A 17,649-nucleotide genomic window follows, 5' to 3' on the forward strand; every position below is an offset into this window, starting at 1 on the left:
CTCTGAAATCTATTGGATGACACTGGTGTTTACTGAAACTACTGTAGACTCCTGATATCGAGTGACAGTGACTGAAATCTACTGAATTTTAAAATGATCTGCTAGGATGTGCTGGACTCTAACAAGATCTGTTTGAATCCACTCCAGTCTGAAGAAATCTACTCATATTTAGACTGTAGATAAAAGGATCACCTGGGTTCTGCTAGCCTGCAAATTATGGATGTAAACAGGTCGAATGGGATCTCCTGGACCTGAATAGACCCAATTAATTCAAATGTGATGTACTAGGATCCAATTAAATATAAAGAGACCAAGTGAGATCAAATGGACCACAAAGAAGTAATCTGTCAGCGCTTCAGGCCTTCAGAGATCTCCTCAAGAGTTTCTGAAGAAGAGGAGGAAATGGAGGAAAGAGGAGGAGAAATCACGTCTGAGCTCGACGATCAGGTCGATCGATTTCATCATCAATAAGAGCGTCTTTATCCTCCAATCACAGCTTTCAAAAGCTTGAGTCACACCTAGCAACGGGCTCGAACACGCCTCTCTCTATGTCTACCTGTGGAGGTTTGACTGTTTGTGAGCATCACCTGAGCTGCAGTGGCCTCCTGTCTCTACCTGTGTGAGTGGAGACAGGTGAGCAGAGCGTCTCCAGCTCCCTGCCATCCTACTTCCTGTTCAGTCTGTGTCTACTTCCAGCCTGTCTGTCCAATCCTGTTTCTCCTCAGCCCTGACAGACAGACAGACAGACAGACAGACAGACAGACAGACAGACAGACAGACAGACAGGAGGACTCTGATCCCGCCTCCTCAGCCTGCTCATTTGCATATGAAATGAGGTCATTATAAAACACTGAAGTCTTTGTCAGTGAGACGACAGAAACCCAGTCTGTCTGTCCGTCCGTCCGTCCGTCCGTCCGTCCGTCCGTCTGTCTCTCTGTCCATCTGTCCGTCCGTCCGTCCGTCTGTCTCTCTGTCCGTCCGTCTCTCTGTCCGTCCGTCCGTCCGTCCGTCCGTCCGTCCGTCCGTCCGTCTGTCTCTCTGTCCGTCCGTCCGTCCGTCTGTCTCTCTGTCCGTCCTTCCGTCTGTCCGTCTGTTTGCTTGTTCATCGTGTTGATGCTGTAGGCCGAGGGCCATGACGTCTCCATGACAGCTGTTTCCATGGTGGCAGCAGCTGTCAGACAGTCCCCACTTTGACCCCGCAGACCTGAAGTATCGAACAGCACATGAAGTATTGAAAGCAGCTCCACCTGCAGCAGCTCCACCTGCAGCAGCTCCACCTGCAGCAGCTCCAGCAGTAACATGCTGCTCTGGCAGTGAAGCTTCAGGCTCTCAGTTTCTTCACACGGGAGGAAGTTGAACTACGGGAATCTTCCCTGGAATCCAGTTTAGTTCTGAGGAAAAGCAGATCAACAATCAAAGTGACGTCACTGGAATCCAGAACGGCGAGTCGAACACTCACCACATTCATGAGAACGTCCATCGTACATCCATCAGCCAGACACCTGCTTCCCGTCCAGGTGAGGCTTACTCTTACTGCCGCGTTCACACACTCACCTTTGGAGTGTGTTTCCTCTCATCCTCTAACCAGGCGGAGACTCGGAGGTTCAGCCTCCATGACGCCGTTGCTCTGTGAGCGCTGGGTAAACTCCGCCCCGTGGGTCAGGTGTGCGGTGGCTGCCTGATGACTGCACACCTGGCCACGTCTTCACAGCAGTCAGGACGGAAGACAACACGAGCAGGACGGTCAGAAGAGCTTCAGTCAAATCAAAACTCATTTCTGTCCTTCGGAGGCTCTGAACTGTTTCTTTGAGACGTTAATGACAAAAACTATCGACTGGACTCACAATGCAAAAACTGCGTGAACGTCTCAGCGAGCAGCTGCACAGGATGAAACATCTGCCACAGGGGACGTTTTACTGCAGAACGAGTACTTTTACTGCACCAAGCTTCCAGTATTTCTGTACTTCTACTGCAGTAAAGATCTGAGAGCTTTGTGAGACATTCACATCACATCACATCATCATCATCATCATCATCATTACTTTTGTTGTTATCAAGCAGACACACACACACACACACACACACACACGCACGCACACACACACACACACACAGTGTTTGAACATGTGGACAGTCACAGCAGGAGGTGATGCAGACGGTCAGGTGATGAGAGCTGAATAAAAACCAGATACACCACCCCTCCCCCACCTGTCCCACCAGACCCTGCCCCTCCATCCTCACCCTCCCCATCCTCCATCAGCATGCAGAGGGGCTGCAGCCCAAGTCAGCACTCCCCCCCCCTCCTCCTGTGTCATTTATTCATGACTGAACACAGAGAGATGACAAGGGGGAGGAGGGGGAGGAGGGAGAGAAGGAAGAGTGAATGGGTGTGCACTTCTGTCTACACTGGTCAGAAAACCTGGTATCTCTTGACATCTCCTTGCTGTCACAATGGAAACCCAGTATGTCCCAGCATAAAAACCCAGTACATCCCAGCACAGAAACCCAGTATGTCCCAGTATAAAAACCCAGTACATCCCAGCTGTCAGTTTCTCTCATGAAAACCCAACATCTCCTCACTTACAGGGTTTTCAGCTGACGGCAGCAGTGACGAAAGCTCACCCTACTCCCGCCTGCAGCCAATCACAGCCCACCACAGCCTCCTGCTCCTCCTATTGGCTGAGGATGTCAACAGAGCGTTGCAGTTCATGTGCAGCAGCAGCGGGTCAGTGAACGCCTCATGAGGAGAAGAGCCTGAACACAACACACAGTCAACCTGAGGTCAGCTGATCTGAAGTCAGGTGTTCATCACTGATCCGCGATGGTTTCGCTGATCATGTGACCACGATGTCTCCAGGTGGGATCAGACCGTGAGGAGCTGAACGTCAGTCGAGCTGGGGAGAAATTAAAAATAAAAACAGCCTCATAAAATCTGAAGGTGTCCAGTCGGCAGCAGTGTTTTGGGTTTTGGATAAATTGGTTCTTTCTTTGTGGCGTCAGATCGAAGCGAGGACGTCCTGCGTCACTGTGCAGATTCATCTTGTTTATTAGTTGTTTTAGCTTCTCGTACTTTTTGGTCACTGATGCCTCCGGTAGTCGGTACATGGGCGTGGCTTCACATTACTTACCTGTTCACGGCGGCAGACGGACACTCGGGGTGAGGTCATTCTCGCGTCGCTTCACGTCATTCAGGCTCCGTTTCATTCAACATCGTTTTAAGTTGCGTCCTTTTGTTGCTCTGTTGAATGAACCAGTGACAGCTCGGCTGGACTGAGGCGTCACAGCGACCTCCACTGTTCCCGCTCGTTATGAAGACGAGAAACTGGGATACAAATCAAGGAAGCGATGAACCAAAGAGCATTTCTACAACTTCCAAGATGGACGACCTCGAAGCTTCAGCTGACACGAAACACCATGATGAGTTTAAGGAGTGAAGCAGCAGAAACACTTCAGACGAAGTGAACCTGAGTCTGAAGGAGTTTCAGCTGAGCAGGTTCAGGTTCAGGTTCAGGTTCAGGTTCAGGTTCAGGTTCAGGTTCAGAGCAGCTTCTGTTCTTCACAGCAGGAACGCGCTCAGTGTTTCAGCAGAGAGCTGAGAAGCTGCTGGACTCTTTCTGTCTCTGAGCTTCTCCTTCTGTTAGCTGTTAGCTTAGCACAAACCTGCTGCCAGGTCTGTGAAAGCTGCTCGATGAGCCTCAAACTCCACTGAAGAGCGCTCTTCATCCTCTTCATCCAGGTCAGCATGTTTGTGCTGTGATGACTCCTCAGTTTGACCTTCATCTTCATCACTCAGAGCTCCCCTGGTTTCCCTTTTACTTCATTGACAGAAATCATCATCCACTCATGTTTTGAGACCATGTCGTCACTGATGTGACGTAACCTCTATCTGCGTGCTGCATTCGAGGACCTCCGAGAAGGACGTATCATTCCTATATGTTATGTTATTTCGTTTCATCTTTTAGGAGATTCATCCAGAGCAGTGACCGACCCACAGGCAGCTCTTTACTGTTTGTGAGTAATCAGCGATATAATAATAATTGGATCATTACCTCCCCAACCTTTTTATAATCAATCACTTTGAGATTGACACTAGCAGCGTCCAGTCGTGCTTCTTATGGTCTGGTGGAGGGCGAGGCATCACTTTGGATCACTGATTGATCTTATTGATTTTTGACACATGAATATGAGCTAGTGAGATGTTACCGTACAGGAAGTCGTCTGTAGAAAAACGTCTTACACGTTTAATCGACACTGTCTCACTAATATGAGCAGTGATGTCAGAGGTGGTGACATCACGGCGCATTGACTCTCTGCAGAGTCTGGGTGTTGTGGATCTGAATGTTAAATAAAGTTTTGTGTGTTTGAACAAAGCCTGTTGGTAGTCTGCAGACGCAGCATTCACTGTCTGCTCGTTCATTTGGAGGTCGGCCTCCAGGAAGTGCCTCTGCTCTCCCAGGACTCGTTACCAGGCAACCAGCAGCCGGCGGCCATGACTGCTTTGTTCAATCAGGAGAGTGAAAACTGGAGAAAGAAAGAAAGAAAGAAAGAAAGAAAGAAAGAAAGAAAGAAAGAAAGAAAGAAAGAAAGAAAGAAAGAAAGAAAGAAAAGTCACAGATGGTGCGTTTACAGTCTGTGTGTGATTCGCGCTGTTGAAAAATCGGCTGAAAGTTCTGCAGTTGGAAAACTTTGTTCAGCTCTTCGTCGGCAGAACTTGAATAAACAAAGACGTCTGACGGCGACGACGGGAAAATACTGTTTACTGACTGTATGACAGACTGTGGCGGTGCGTTTGTGTTGGTCTGTTTTTCTGATCATCGTACAGATTGAGGCTGTGTTCAGATTCAACGACAGAAAAGGTTCAAAATCCAGAATCATTGAGTCCTCCAGGATCCTCCAGGATCCTCCAGGATCCTCCAGGAACAAGACCGTCTGCCTTTATTATCATCCATAAAGCTTCACAGCAATGAGCCAATCAGCTCTTTCATCAGGTGACAGCCAGGTGTTTCCCAGCATGCCCTGGGTCTTGCAGTCAGCAGCAGCGCCTCCATCACCGCTGACTCTACCCATCATGCATTGTGCAATGATTGACTCCAGGCAGGCCTGGCTCCGAAGAGCCAATCATCTCCACCTCAACTCTCTACATCGCAGGCTCTGATTGGCTAAGCCGCTCACACTCTCTCTGTTATGTAAAGGCCTGTCACTGCCTCCAGGTGCATTCTGGGATAGGAAGAGGTGACTGGTTGTCTAGAAATGAATGTAAATCTGAGCTTGTTTAATCCACGTCACCATGGCAACCAACAGGCTCTCACACACAGTGTATTGATTCAGAACAGGCCACGCCCCCAGCCTGTGATGTCACTGGCACAGGAGAGATCTGATTAGGTGTTCAGATGAAGGCAGTGATGTAGAGAAGGAGGTGTTACATAACAGGTGGGGAGGGAGAGAGAGAGAAATGGGGGAGGGGGGAGAGGGGGGAGGATGCAAAGAGAGATGTAGGGAAGGAAAGGAGGAGGAGGAAAAGAAGAGGGTAGGGAGAGAGTAAGGAAGCAAGGAAAGGAAAGATGAAAGATGGAAAAGGAAGAAGGGAAGGAGAGAAGAAAGAAAGGAAGAGATGAACTTAGAAAGAATGGAAGGAAGAGGAGAAGGGAAGGAATGAAGGGAGGTAGGGAAGAAGGAGGAGAAAGATTAAGGATAAACAAAGGGAGAAGGTAGAAAAAAAGGGGAGAAAACATGGATAAAAGAATATACAGGAAGGTGAGACTAAAAAGAAAAGATGAGAGAAAGGAGGAGTGGATGCAGGGAAGGAAGGGAGGAACAATGGTAGGACAGATGAAAGAAGAAAAGACATAAGGAAGGATGAATAAATGAGAGGAAAGAGATGGAAAATAGAAAGATGGGTAGAGAGGTAAGTTAAAGAGGGGAAGGAAGAAAAGAAAGGAAGGAGGACACAGAAGTCGAAGGAGTGAAGGATGGAGGCGCTGATGTGAGGAAGGACAGAAAAACAGATCTATAGATGAGTGGAAAAGAAGAGGGATGGAAAGAGGAAGTGAAGAAAGGTAGAAGAGGAGTCAGGGATGAAAAATAGGCAGAGAGATGAGGAGGACGGGGAGGACAGAGGGGAGGAGGAGACACTCAAGAAGAGGGGGGCAGCAGCACAGTAATCTGGGGCACTGAAGGCCACGTGGTCGTCACTATGACAACCACCTCCCTCTGTGATTGGCTGCTGGTGGAGCTGCAGTGCTGCAGACCCACCAGCAGGAGGACGCACACATCATCTGTGACTGTAACTCTACCAACCAATCACAGCTCTCTATTCCTCCCTCCCAGTTCAAATCTGCTGGATCTGCTGAGCTTATTGGACATTGTCTTCTGAAGTCCTGAAGTATGGATCAGTTCACCTCACAGTGTTGGACCTGTTGAACCTGTTGGATCTGTTGGACCTGTTGGACCTGTTGGATCTGTTGGACCTGTTGGACCTATTGAATCTGTTGGATCTGTTGGATCTGTTGGACCTGTTGGACCTATTGAATCTGTTGGATCTGTTGGATCTGTTGGACCTGTTGGATCTGTTGGATCTGTTGGACCTGTTGGACCTGCTGAATCTGTTGGATCTGTTGGATCTGTTGGACCTGTTGGACCTGTTGGATCTGTTGGACCCATTGGATCTGTTGGACCTGTTGGACCTGTTGGATCTGTTGGATCTGTTGGACCTGTTGGACCTGTTGGATCTGTTGGACCTGTTGGACCTATTGAATCTGTTGGACCTGTTGGATCTGTTGGACCTGTTGAATCTGTTGGACCTGTTGGATCTGTTGGACCTGTTGGACCTGTTGGATCTGTTGGATCTGTTGGACCCGTCGGACCTGTTGGACCTGTTGGATCTGTTGGACCTGTTGGATCTGTTGAATCTGTTGGACCTGTTGGATCTGTTGGACCTGTTGGACCTGTTGGATCTGTTGGATCTGTTTGGACCTCATGGTTCTGTCCAATTCTCGTCTTGTGGAAAGAACTCTGATTTTGAACTGACTGGACTTGATTTTATGACGGGGAATTCATCTCCCATCCATGGCTACATTAACAATGAGGACTCTGGCATCCATGGCTCAGGTGACCTGGTAGCCTGGATGGCACACCGCTCTGATTACCCATCCTTGAAGATTCACGCTTCATAACATCAGGAGGCAGTGCAGGTCCTGGTCCAGGCCCTTGCCATCTTCTCCTGGGACTACTGCAACTCCCCACTGCCTGGCGATCCTGCATGTGTCATCCAGAATTCAGCAGTTCAACCTATCCAACTTCTCTCAGACCGCTCCAGTCCTCTACACCCACCACTGGCTGATCCCTTTCAAGTCCTGATACCTGCATACTGTGCTTTGATTGGCTCAAGCACATCTTACATCCAGGACCAGGTCAATTATACACCTCAGACCATCCACCACACTCTGTTGCTCCTTCACTACCAGGGGTTGCACAGTGGTGGAGCAAATTCCCCACTGACATTAGGATCGCAGAGACTGTGAACCTGTTCACACTGAAAACTCACCTGTTCACACTGAAAACTCACCTGTTCACGCTGAAAACTCACCTGTTCATGCTGAAAACTCACCTGTTCACACTGAAACCTCACCTGTTCACACTGAAACCTCACCTGTTCACACTGAATGCTCACCTGTTCACACTGAAAACTCACCTGTTCACACTGAAAACTCACCTGTTCATGCTGAAAACTCACCTGTTCACACTGAAACCTCACCTGTTCACACTGAAACCTCACCTGTTCACACTGAAAACTCACCTGTTCACACTGAAACTTCACCTGTTCACACTGAATGCTCACCTGTTCACGCTGAAAACTCACCTGTTAACACTGAAAGCTCACCTGTTCACACTGAATGCTCACCTGTTCACACTGAAAACTCACCTGTTCACACTGAATGCACCTGTTCACACTGAAAACTCACCTGTTCACACTGAAACTTCACCTGTTCATACTGAAAACTCACCTGTTCATGCTGAAAACTCACCTGTTCACACTGAAACCTCACCTGTTCACACTGAATGCTCACCTGGTCAGATAGATGCACTCGTGACATTGAATGAAATCCGAGGTAAATAAATGTAATTTAATGTAACTCACCTTCAGATCTCAGACGTACACAGTTTGATGAAGTACTCAAGTCTTTTACTTGAGTAAAAGTACCAAAACAACATACCCTGTTGTGTGTAAAAGTCCTGTTACGCTGTTCGATTGTAGTAGTGGTAGTATTAGTTGTAGTTGTCGTAGTGTCAGTTGTGGTAGTAGTTTTATCAGACGTAGACGTGGTAATATCAGATGTGCTTCTCGTTTCTGCTCAGTGTCTCTGTCTCCCTCTGGTGGACAACACAGGAACATCAACAATCAGGACTGAGCACTTGTGTTTCAGTGTTTTATGATCACATTGGTTCAGTTTTCATAGCAGAGTTTTCAATGTGCAGAAAACCTGAAATGAACAAACCGAACTAAATTCTTATGTTTACATTTGTTTTTCTGGTAGAAGCGTTTTCCCAAAGTGACGATCAGATAAGTTCAAATCGTAGACACAGAGACACAAGGCTGCAGGTGCATCAGGTAACACTTGGGAAGCTCTGTTATGCTTGTTTGCTTCAGAGGCGCTGATTGGTAGAAAGTTCACTGGAGTCGAGATACCTTCTGAGCTCTCACCTGTCAAGTCTGAAACTGGACTGCCATTGCATAAAAAGAACAAGCGAGTTTGGAGACCTTTGATGCTTCAGGTTTCATTCTTAGCTCCATCAAATTTCTATTATTGTTATCAAATGAGTTTTATTCTCCATCCTCCTGTGTCAGAAGGACGAGTCGCCGTTTGTTCGTGATGCTGTCAGCAACTTTATTTGCCATATTTTTATGACCTGAACACAACAGAATAATTCATCCACAAGTGCATCAACAGAAACTGTTGAAGTGTTAGTGAGAGTCACAGTGACTTGTAGGTGGAGCTCGGCTGCAGTCCATTCTTCTAGTCTTTGCATGAAGACAGACGAACCACATCTTGGACCTCTCTGGATTCGCAGAGTTGAATCTGAAATAAAATGTTGACCTTATGACAAATATGTTGGTGATTTTAAACCAAACTCACAGAAGGAACTGGATTCTGATTGGCTGGATATTTTCTGACGAGAGCCAATCAGCTCTTTTGCCAGGTGTTTCCCATCGTGCCCTGGGTCTTGCAGTCAGTGGAGAGCAGCGGCGGCGCCTCCATCACGCCAGATCTAAACAGCATACACTACGCAGTGATCGACTCTGAGCCGGCCTCAGTAGAACCTCAGTAGTAAAACGTGGAAGAAGAAGAATCAGCAGAGGACGTGAACAAAACAGCAAACATGAAAACATAAAGACTTTTTTCAGTTCAGACTTCACAAGATGACAAAGATGGTGGCGACACAAAGTTTACATTTTGAGGACCTTCTGGTCCTGGATCAGTCAGATTCGCCTCAGACATTCTTAGTATTCTTTCACATTTCACATTTCATTTTTCACACTTGGTGGATCGTCAAGACGTTCATGTTCCCCTCAGGATGAACTGTAATAACTAGCACCACCATCAGGTCAACGTGTTAATGTGTCCAATAGTTTGGTTTCTGATCAAATACCTGGAGAACTGGTCACATTCCCATCAACCTCTGCTATCCTTTGTGTTTAATGCTAACTAGCCAGTGTAAGCATGCTAACAGGCTAAACTTTGATAGTAAACATGGTAAATATTGTACCTGCTAAACATTAGCATATTAGCAGTGTGACCGTCAACACGACCTTTCCTCTGGATCGTAGAACAGAGAGCTTGTCTAATTTTGATCCACGCAGTTTCGTTTTCTGCTGCTGAATGAACTTTGAAGCAAAGCACCTGTTTCTTTATTCTTTGTTGTCTTTTTTGAATCTCCCAGGTTGTTTTGTTCTTGCAGTCTGACTGTCTTCCTCTTTATAGCCCACATTTTGTTCTATCATTCTAAGAAATACAGAAAATTGAATTATCCTTGACAGAGTCCACTGCTTCTCGATGGTACTGTACAAATCCTTATGTAATTATTAGCACCTTTTGCTGCAAATTTGTACCTTCAAAAGCACGATTAGACACCAAAAGGTACAAATCTAATTTCATGACATACAAAAGTGTCCCTGTTGTGATGTGTCTGTGAGTAATTCACTGTCAAGGACGAAATATCACTCATCTACTCTCAAAATACGTAAGAATGAAAACACTCTGCTCAGGCAAACGTGACACACAGATGTTTTAAAAAACCTTGTAAAACTTTGTTGAACTCGTAGGTGAACTTCCCCTGAAGGCAGAAATCATTGCATCAGATGTGCACACAGCAAGGCTTTAACATTTCTCCATCTTCATATCTGCATGTCATCGGTTGAGCTTTTCTTTGGCTTCTCAGGATGAAAACATATTCAACTAGTGGCCTGGTTCAGATCAGAGCCTCACAAAGCTGGAAGTGATTCGTGGTCTGAGATTAAGATGCATCAACAGAGCATCACTTGAGGCCTTGGACTTTTTGAAGCTGAGATGTTCCAGCTCATCCTGGTCTTTCGCAGGTTCATGACTGCTCAGGCTGGATGCTAGCTGGTCACAGGGATCTGGGCCTGCTGGGATGACACCTCCTGCTCAGTGGTAGTGGTCGGGACGTTGATGTTCGGGTCGTCATCGACCTGGTAACACTTCCCCAAGTTCTTGATGACGTTAAAGTTGGATCGAGCTGTTTCTGCCAGGCTGTTCTCCAGAATCCAACCATCAGACTCTGAGTCTGGATCGCCCAGCCGGAGAACGTTCTCCATGGCTGTCTGCAGGTAACGGACTCCTGTCAGGACCAGCAGCTAGTTGGAGAAGAAAAACACGGTATCCTTAATGTTGCATGGACTGCTGCATGTCAGCAGCAACATTGTGCATTAGTGTAACCACTTAAGGGTCACATTATGTTCATAAACTCATATGACGTACATGACTGCTGCTATCTGTTGTCAACAACCCCCACCCACACTGAAAGGTGGAGTGAAGGCCCACCGCCATAGACAAAGATGGGGGACATGTGATACTGTTTAAATTTAGAAATAATTAACATAATAATAAATATTTTCACTGTTTTTTTAAGACATTTTGACCTTAGTTGTTCACATGTTCGGTGACAGAAATAACTGTGTGAAAAATGTCTAAAAAAGCTGGGAGAGAAGTTCAAACACCTTCTAGTTTTTCACAGCTGACCAATCACTGTGTGAAGTTGTGGGGGGCATGAGGCCTTAACACCAAACTAAGGTGGACCCAAAGCGACAGAGTTCTGTGCTGGACACAAAGATAAAGTTAATTTTGGTGTACTTTCACTCAAATCACTGTGGATATATGGTCTGAGTCAGCAGTCACTGCAGTACCTCAAACAGCCAGATGAGGAGCACTGTGAGGCCAATGGACTGCATAATGCCGGTGTAGTGGTCGATCAGGGCCTGTCGGCAGCCTCTCCTCCACAGGTTCAGCTGCTGGCTCTGCTGGTCGAAGTTGAAATGGGCTGAGCTGTTGCTGACCTGCTGCTGGATGCAGGGCCGAGGGGAAAAGGTGCTGCAGCAGCTGAAGGGAACACCGTCCATCAGGTACTTCCCATCCACGTTACTCCTCAGACGGCTGCACAGAAGGAGCAGGCAGGCTGTGAGTGGCTGCTGCAGCTGCTGCTACTACTACTACTACTACTACTACTACTACCACTACAGTAGACCTGTACTGTAAATTAAGTTTGAAATGCTGATGGTGTTCATATAAACTATCACAATGGTTCTCCTCTGGTCTGGCTTTGGGACCCACCATCACCCCTTAATGACAGTACATCGCTGCATAAAAAATCCCCATTCAAAGTAAAAGCAAAGGATCTTTTTTTCTTAACTTTTTTTTTCTTTTTGGTTTGGCCCAGACAAAGCCCCGCAAACCACCGAAAACAGGTCCGCAACCCACTTTTGGGTTGCGACCCACCAGAAACACTGAACTAAAGGATGAGGTGACCAGTCAGGTAAACATGTGTTCAGTGCTTAAAAACTCAGCTGCGTTCCTGTTGAATAAACAGATTGTCTATAAATCCTGCAGACAGGTTATATTGAGTCTCTTGGACCTCAGTTGAACCTAGTTGGTTAAGCCTCATTAATCCTGTGACATCTGACCCCAATAGCTTACAGCCTGAACTGCAGTGGACCAATGGCCTCAATCTGAAAACACTCTGTTTAGCTGGCTGCAGCATTTCTTATTTACTCACATTTCCATCAACATGCTACGAGACAACTAAGCAAATCTACTGATACGTCCCGTAGTGCTGACTTCACTGTCCTGCTTTCCAAACCTAAGGCTGAAGTACTTCAGCTCTGTCAGTCACTTTACTCTTTTTACCTTTGACGTTTCTGTCCTCAGACCTTCATCAGAAACTGTAGGCAGCACATTTACTGTATGTAAACAAAGCCAGAGGAATATTAAGAAATATCATGTGCAATATGCCAACAACAATACTACTTTAGTTTACTTATTTTACTATGCTGTAAGGCACAGATGAAATCACTTTACACTTTACAGTTATCTACTGTAAAACACTGAAATCCACCTAAAATCAGTTGTAATTTATTGGGTTCTAATAGAATCCACTAGCTTCCAGTGTACAGTGTAGATCTGCTGATATTCACCGGGATCTTCTAGAAACTGCTGGAATCTACTAGACACAGAACGAATGGGCTAAAATCCAGTAGGATCTGCAGGGATCAACAAGGATCCTCTGCTGTCGAAAGACAATTCAAAAGGCTTCGATGAAATCCAGCAGATCTGGCTCCACTTACTCCATTACTGTATTGCTGGTCATGTCCAGGTAGCGGTTGCTGATCCACTGGATGTGGAACCAGTCGCGATACCCAGTGTTCCCACAGCACTGAAACTGGATCTGCAGCAAGTCCAGAGTCCTCTTCAGATAGCAGCGACCTGGCGTGTCCGTGTCCTTGTAGTACCGCATGGTGTTCCTCAGGCCCAGGAACAGTGACTCCTCCAGCTGGCTGCGGATGCTATAGCACATGAGTGCCCCTGCTAGGACACAGGTGGTAAAGAACAAGGTGCAGATGATGTATGGCATCATCACCAGCTTCCAGCGCAGGAACTTGTTGGTGTCAGCGCAGTCCAGGCAGATCTTCCCACCCAGAAAGTTGATGCAGCAGGCCGCTAGGCCTGTAGTGATTAGCGTATGTGGTACATAAAGGATCTCCTGGTCTGACATCACTTCCTGCCATTTCTGAATCTCTACTTTAAGGAATAAGCCCAGGCCAAAGAGGATAGCTCCTGTCAGCACAGAGATCCAGTTGAGCAGCCAGAGGACCTCTGCTAGTTTCTCTCTCTCCACCTTGGTGAAGGTCACTTTACCGACTGCCATGTCAGTCTTGTGGTTCTTATGTGTATCAGGTCCAAGTGGCCGCAAACATGGCCAAAAATCAGGAGTGCCTTAAGGTGCTGTGCCACTTGTCAACATTTTCCTTTCACCTCTTCCCCAGATGGTTTTCGCCAATCAGGTTTCACTTACTTCTTGTCTCTTCCATCCTGCTGCCTATTTTTGGAAGTTCTTTACTCTGCCTCATAAAACCGGGCTCAACTTGAAACCCAGCAATCAAGAAGTTCATATCACCACTCATACAATCTGTTGTTGCATCAACTCGTAGCCTTCACATCCAGTGCACAGGGGTCTGAGAGACTCAGAGGTTGAAGGTCAGGGTTCAGGGTGGGCCTCTCCTCGAAGGAAAGCTGGAAGAAAGAGGAGGGAGAATGACAGCGGCTGCTCTCTGCAGAGCATCATAAGGAGCTTAACAAGGTATTTTAGGTACTCTTGACTGCAGTCCACAGCTCCAAGACACAACCAGGATGTGGGCGCTGCAGGGAAGCAAGAAGGTCAAAGTTGAACAAAACTGGTGCTGATATACTGAACATGGTCAACATCACACTGCCTGTGTGAACACAAGCCTTCTATTCCCCTAAAAATAAACGAATCACATCAAAAAGAATCACACAGAAATGTTTCTGTTCAGATCAAAATCTGCTCAGAACAAATTAGTCAAAAAAGTCTTTCTTCCCTCGAACATACTGTTTCTTAGCATGCTCAGTTGCTTAAGTTCTTCCTACCACTCCTTGTGATGTTGTGTAGTTTAAGGCAGATACGCAAACTGACCATTAACTCCAGCAGTGAACAATCCAGATCAGTCTGTTACTGTCATGCAACACTGCAGTTAACCAACAACAACAGAGTTCACATGTAAACAGGAAGTCTTACATAATCTTTTGTAGCAGTCATGTTATGATTTGTCAGTCAGATTCGTAACTAGTCGTTCATTAATAACCTGTTTCAGAGCGGTCGACTCATCGAGGAAAATGAAAGTAAAGGCGAGCTGAGCCATCTCAGATTCAACCTGCGCGACGCTGAAGGTAAAGACAGAATTTTACCTTGATGACTTAAAGCCGTTGGACATCCAGCTCCTCGTCTGTCTCCCCTCCGACCTCCCATCATCCTCGAGGCCGGTGAGTTCTGCCACAGATTCAGAGCAGTGAAGCAAATGTTGCGGCTGAGAAAAAGAGTTGTGAGGCGTCCGTTAACATGCACAGCTAATCTCCTTAGAGCTAATCAGCCTTGCAATAAGCTGAGAAATCTCCAACCCCCATTCACCAGCTGGACCATCAGCAGAATACTACATCTCCATGACACTGTGTCCACATATTGTCCACCTCAATGAGCCTTCTGACTTGGTAGATCGTGGCAGGATTCACTCGAGTCCAAGAAGACAGAGTGAAGTAGGATTTGGTTAAACTGTGGTGCCAGAAGGGTTAGTGTAGTTTAGGATGGAGAACAGTGGCAGAAGCTCAGTGTAGCCTCATGTCCCACTGAGGAAGACCAAGAAGAGTAAAGTATGGACACAGGTTCTCTGAGGCCATGTGGGTAGAGAGACTCCAGATCAGGTTCAAAGTTCATTCTACGTCAGTCTGAAAACAACAGTTGAGTCTTACTTCAAAGTCCATTTGGTAGCAGTTCCTGAGCTTTCGATCACATCACATGAACTCTTCAGCAGGTAGTTTGATGGACAGAGATAGAAAGGTCTTGAATTGTAGATGTTTCTCAAAGTACTCAAAGACTTCATGTCAACGTCCGTTTAAAGTTACTAAATGCACCTCGTAGAGACACAGTTCAGTCAATGGCCTTGGCTCCAGCGTTGTGGTCCTGTTGGGACAAGGGGTCGCTCAAGTGCTGTCGAGAACTGCTGGGTCCACGTCAACATCATGCAGACAAAACAGAAACAAATCGGATTTTGACGCCCCGACAGACAAATCTGTGCTCACCAATGATTATTCTGGTTGTCTTAAACTAAACGTGGACATTTGTAGATATCAGATTTAGAAACAGTCAGAAAGCAGAATCTTGACTTTCAGTTATTATTGTCCTTTAAAATGTCTACAGACAACAATATCTAACTTGTGTCTATTTACCACACCGAGTTATATTTTGAATATATGCACACACATAATAAAAAGCCTGAATCAGTCTCTGGTGATTAACTCAGACATGTGACCAGCTGTGAAACCCGTCCTCAACCACAGATATCAGCACTGAAAACACGTCCACTCAGACAGAGACAGAGAGACAGGGACAGACAGACAGACAGAGGCAACAGGGACAGACGGGGGGGGGCACAGACAGAGAGAGAGAGACAGAGAGAGAGAGACAGAGAGAGAGAGAGGGGGACAGACAGACAGACAGAGACGACAGGGACAGACGGGGGGGCACAGAGAGAGAGAGAGAGAGAGGGACAGACAGACAGACAGAGGCAACAGGGACAGACGGGGGGGCACAGACAGAGAGAGAGAGACAGAGAGAGAGAGAGGGGGACAGACAGACAGACAGACAGACAGACAGAGACGACAGGGACAGACGGGGGGGCACAGAGAGAGAGAGGGACAGAGAGAGAGAGGGGGACAGACAGACAGACAGACAGACAGACAGACAGACAGACAGACAGACAGACAGAGACATACACACTAATGACACTGACATCATGACAGAGCAGAGCGAGGCTTCACTTCTCTTCTTTAAAATGTGTTGAATGTGTTGTTTAATCAGAGTGAAACAGGAAGTGATGACTTTCTTAAAATGAGAGCACCACCATGTGGTAGGAAAGAGCAGTACAGCGCCAGAACATCAAGCTACAAATCAACAGTCGGGGTTGGTTCTTTACAACAACAACAACAACAACAACAACAACAACAACAACAACTTCCAGCGCTGCACTAATACCTGAAATTTCTCTACTGCGGGACTAATAAAGGTATATCTTATCTTATCTTATCTTATCTTATCTTATCTTATCTTATCTTATCTTATCTAACAACAGCAACAACATTGAGGTCAAAGGTCAGTGTTTTTATCTTGGTATGATGTGAAATTCATGATTGTACTGATCCCTCCTGCTGCAGCATCACTGACTGAGCCGCCGCCAAACTTTTCATTTCCTGTTAACAGGACAAGTGGAAAACTCCCATCAGCCTCAGCTGGGCTCTGTGTTTACTGCTAATGTTAGCATGCTACCATGCTAAAGCTAGGCATGAACATGGTTAACATTATTCATGCTAATTGTTAGCATTGTCATGAGCACCATTAGAACATTAGCAGTCTCTTCATCTCGCCTGTTTCTGACTTCATCATCATCAGTTCGACAGAAGATATTCAATCAAGAATCAATATCACAGCAGGGTTGTCATTCAAATGCTCTGACTTTATGCTGTTTTCTGTCACATGAGGTAATAACTGATGGAGGAGCAGCAGCGTCTCCCTCCACCTCCACCTCCTCTTCATCATCAGTTCAGACTGATGATGAAGAGGCTCAGAAACGGCTCAGCGCCACTTCAATCACTCGTTCGGTTCCAGAAACAATGAATCGTAAAAGAAGGAAATCCTTAATTTATTTAGTATTTATTCAGTATTTATTCAGCATGTAATTATTATTTAAATAGTATTTTCGTGTCGCTCTTATGAAACGTTTGCAGATTCAGCTGAAAAGAGTCAGAGCTGCTGGAAAAAACGGACATTCACGCGATCCTGCGATGACGTCACAGAGATGACGTCAGACCCGGTGTGCCCCTGTGCTGGGGGGCGGTACCTGTCAATCACGGCATTTCCGGTGCAGGAAGGCGGGGCCTCGGTATTCCTTAGGGAGAGACAGACAGGTAAGTCAGGTCAGCACAGAGCAGCAGGTACGTACTTCCGGGGCCGGGATATTTTCCTTCAAAATAAAAGAGCGAATCTCTTTCCCATCTTAAACTGTTTTTGTATTAGATTCTTAATTAGATTCTCATTATTTTACCGTGTTTTAAGTCATTTAATGATAAGATAAAATAAGACATAACTTTGTTAATAGAAATAAAATAAAAATAATTTTAATGTCACATTGTTAAAATGGAGAATTAACAGTGTACAGTATCTTGTACTATTGCATAGTAGATAAAATGACTTTGACTTTACTTTATTGATTCCAAATTGGGAAATTCCTTTGTTGCAGCAGCAGGTTATACAAACACATAAATATAAAATATGAAGAAGAAGAAGAAGAAG

General features: G+C 46.1%; 2 protein-coding genes across 2 annotated transcripts in view; both read right to left on the reverse strand.

The window, feature by feature from the left end:
• Positions 1–551, reverse strand: part of LOC139347956 (creatine kinase B-type) — a 13,690-nt gene extending 13,139 nt beyond the window's left edge. The window contains exon 1 of the mRNA XM_070987859.1: positions 1–551. This exon is cut by the window's left edge and continues 569 nt beyond it. The gene's annotated coding sequence lies outside the window, so the exon portion shown is untranslated.
• Positions 552–8,517: 7,966 nt separating this feature from the next.
• On the reverse strand, positions 8,518–13,526 carry LOC139348161 (photoreceptor outer segment membrane glycoprotein 2-like). Its single transcript, XM_070988111.1, has 3 exons — positions 12,857–13,526; positions 11,423–11,669; positions 8,518–10,873 (listed from the first exon to the last, which is right to left on the reverse strand). The coding sequence occupies exons 1-3, from the start codon at positions 13,435–13,437 to the stop codon at positions 10,619–10,621; spliced, it is 1,083 nt and encodes a 360-aa protein (XP_070844212.1). The 5' UTR covers positions 13,438–13,526; the 3' UTR covers positions 8,518–10,618.
• Positions 13,527–17,649: the final 4,123 nt, after the last annotated feature.

Source organism: Chaetodon trifascialis, chromosome 19 (assembly GCF_039877785.1).
Source record: "Chaetodon trifascialis isolate fChaTrf1 chromosome 19, fChaTrf1.hap1, whole genome shotgun sequence".
Taxonomy (NCBI): Eukaryota; Metazoa; Chordata; class Actinopteri; order Chaetodontiformes; family Chaetodontidae; genus Chaetodon; species Chaetodon trifascialis.

Excerpts from the sequence above, each read along its gene's own strand:
- LOC139348161 (XM_070988111.1), bottom strand. The coding sequence starts at position 13,437 with ATGGCAGTCGGTAAAGTGACCTTCACCAAGGTGGAGAGAGAGAAACTA. Across the intron at positions 11,670-12,856 it reads ACCAGCAATACAGTAATGGA|CCGTCTGAGGAGTAACGTGG; the intron begins GTAAGTGGAGCC and ends CCTTCTGTGCAG. Across the intron at positions 10,874-11,422 it reads TCCTCATCTGGCTGTTTGAG|CTGCTGGTCCTGACAGGAGT; the intron begins GTACTGCAGTGA and ends TTCTCCAACTAG.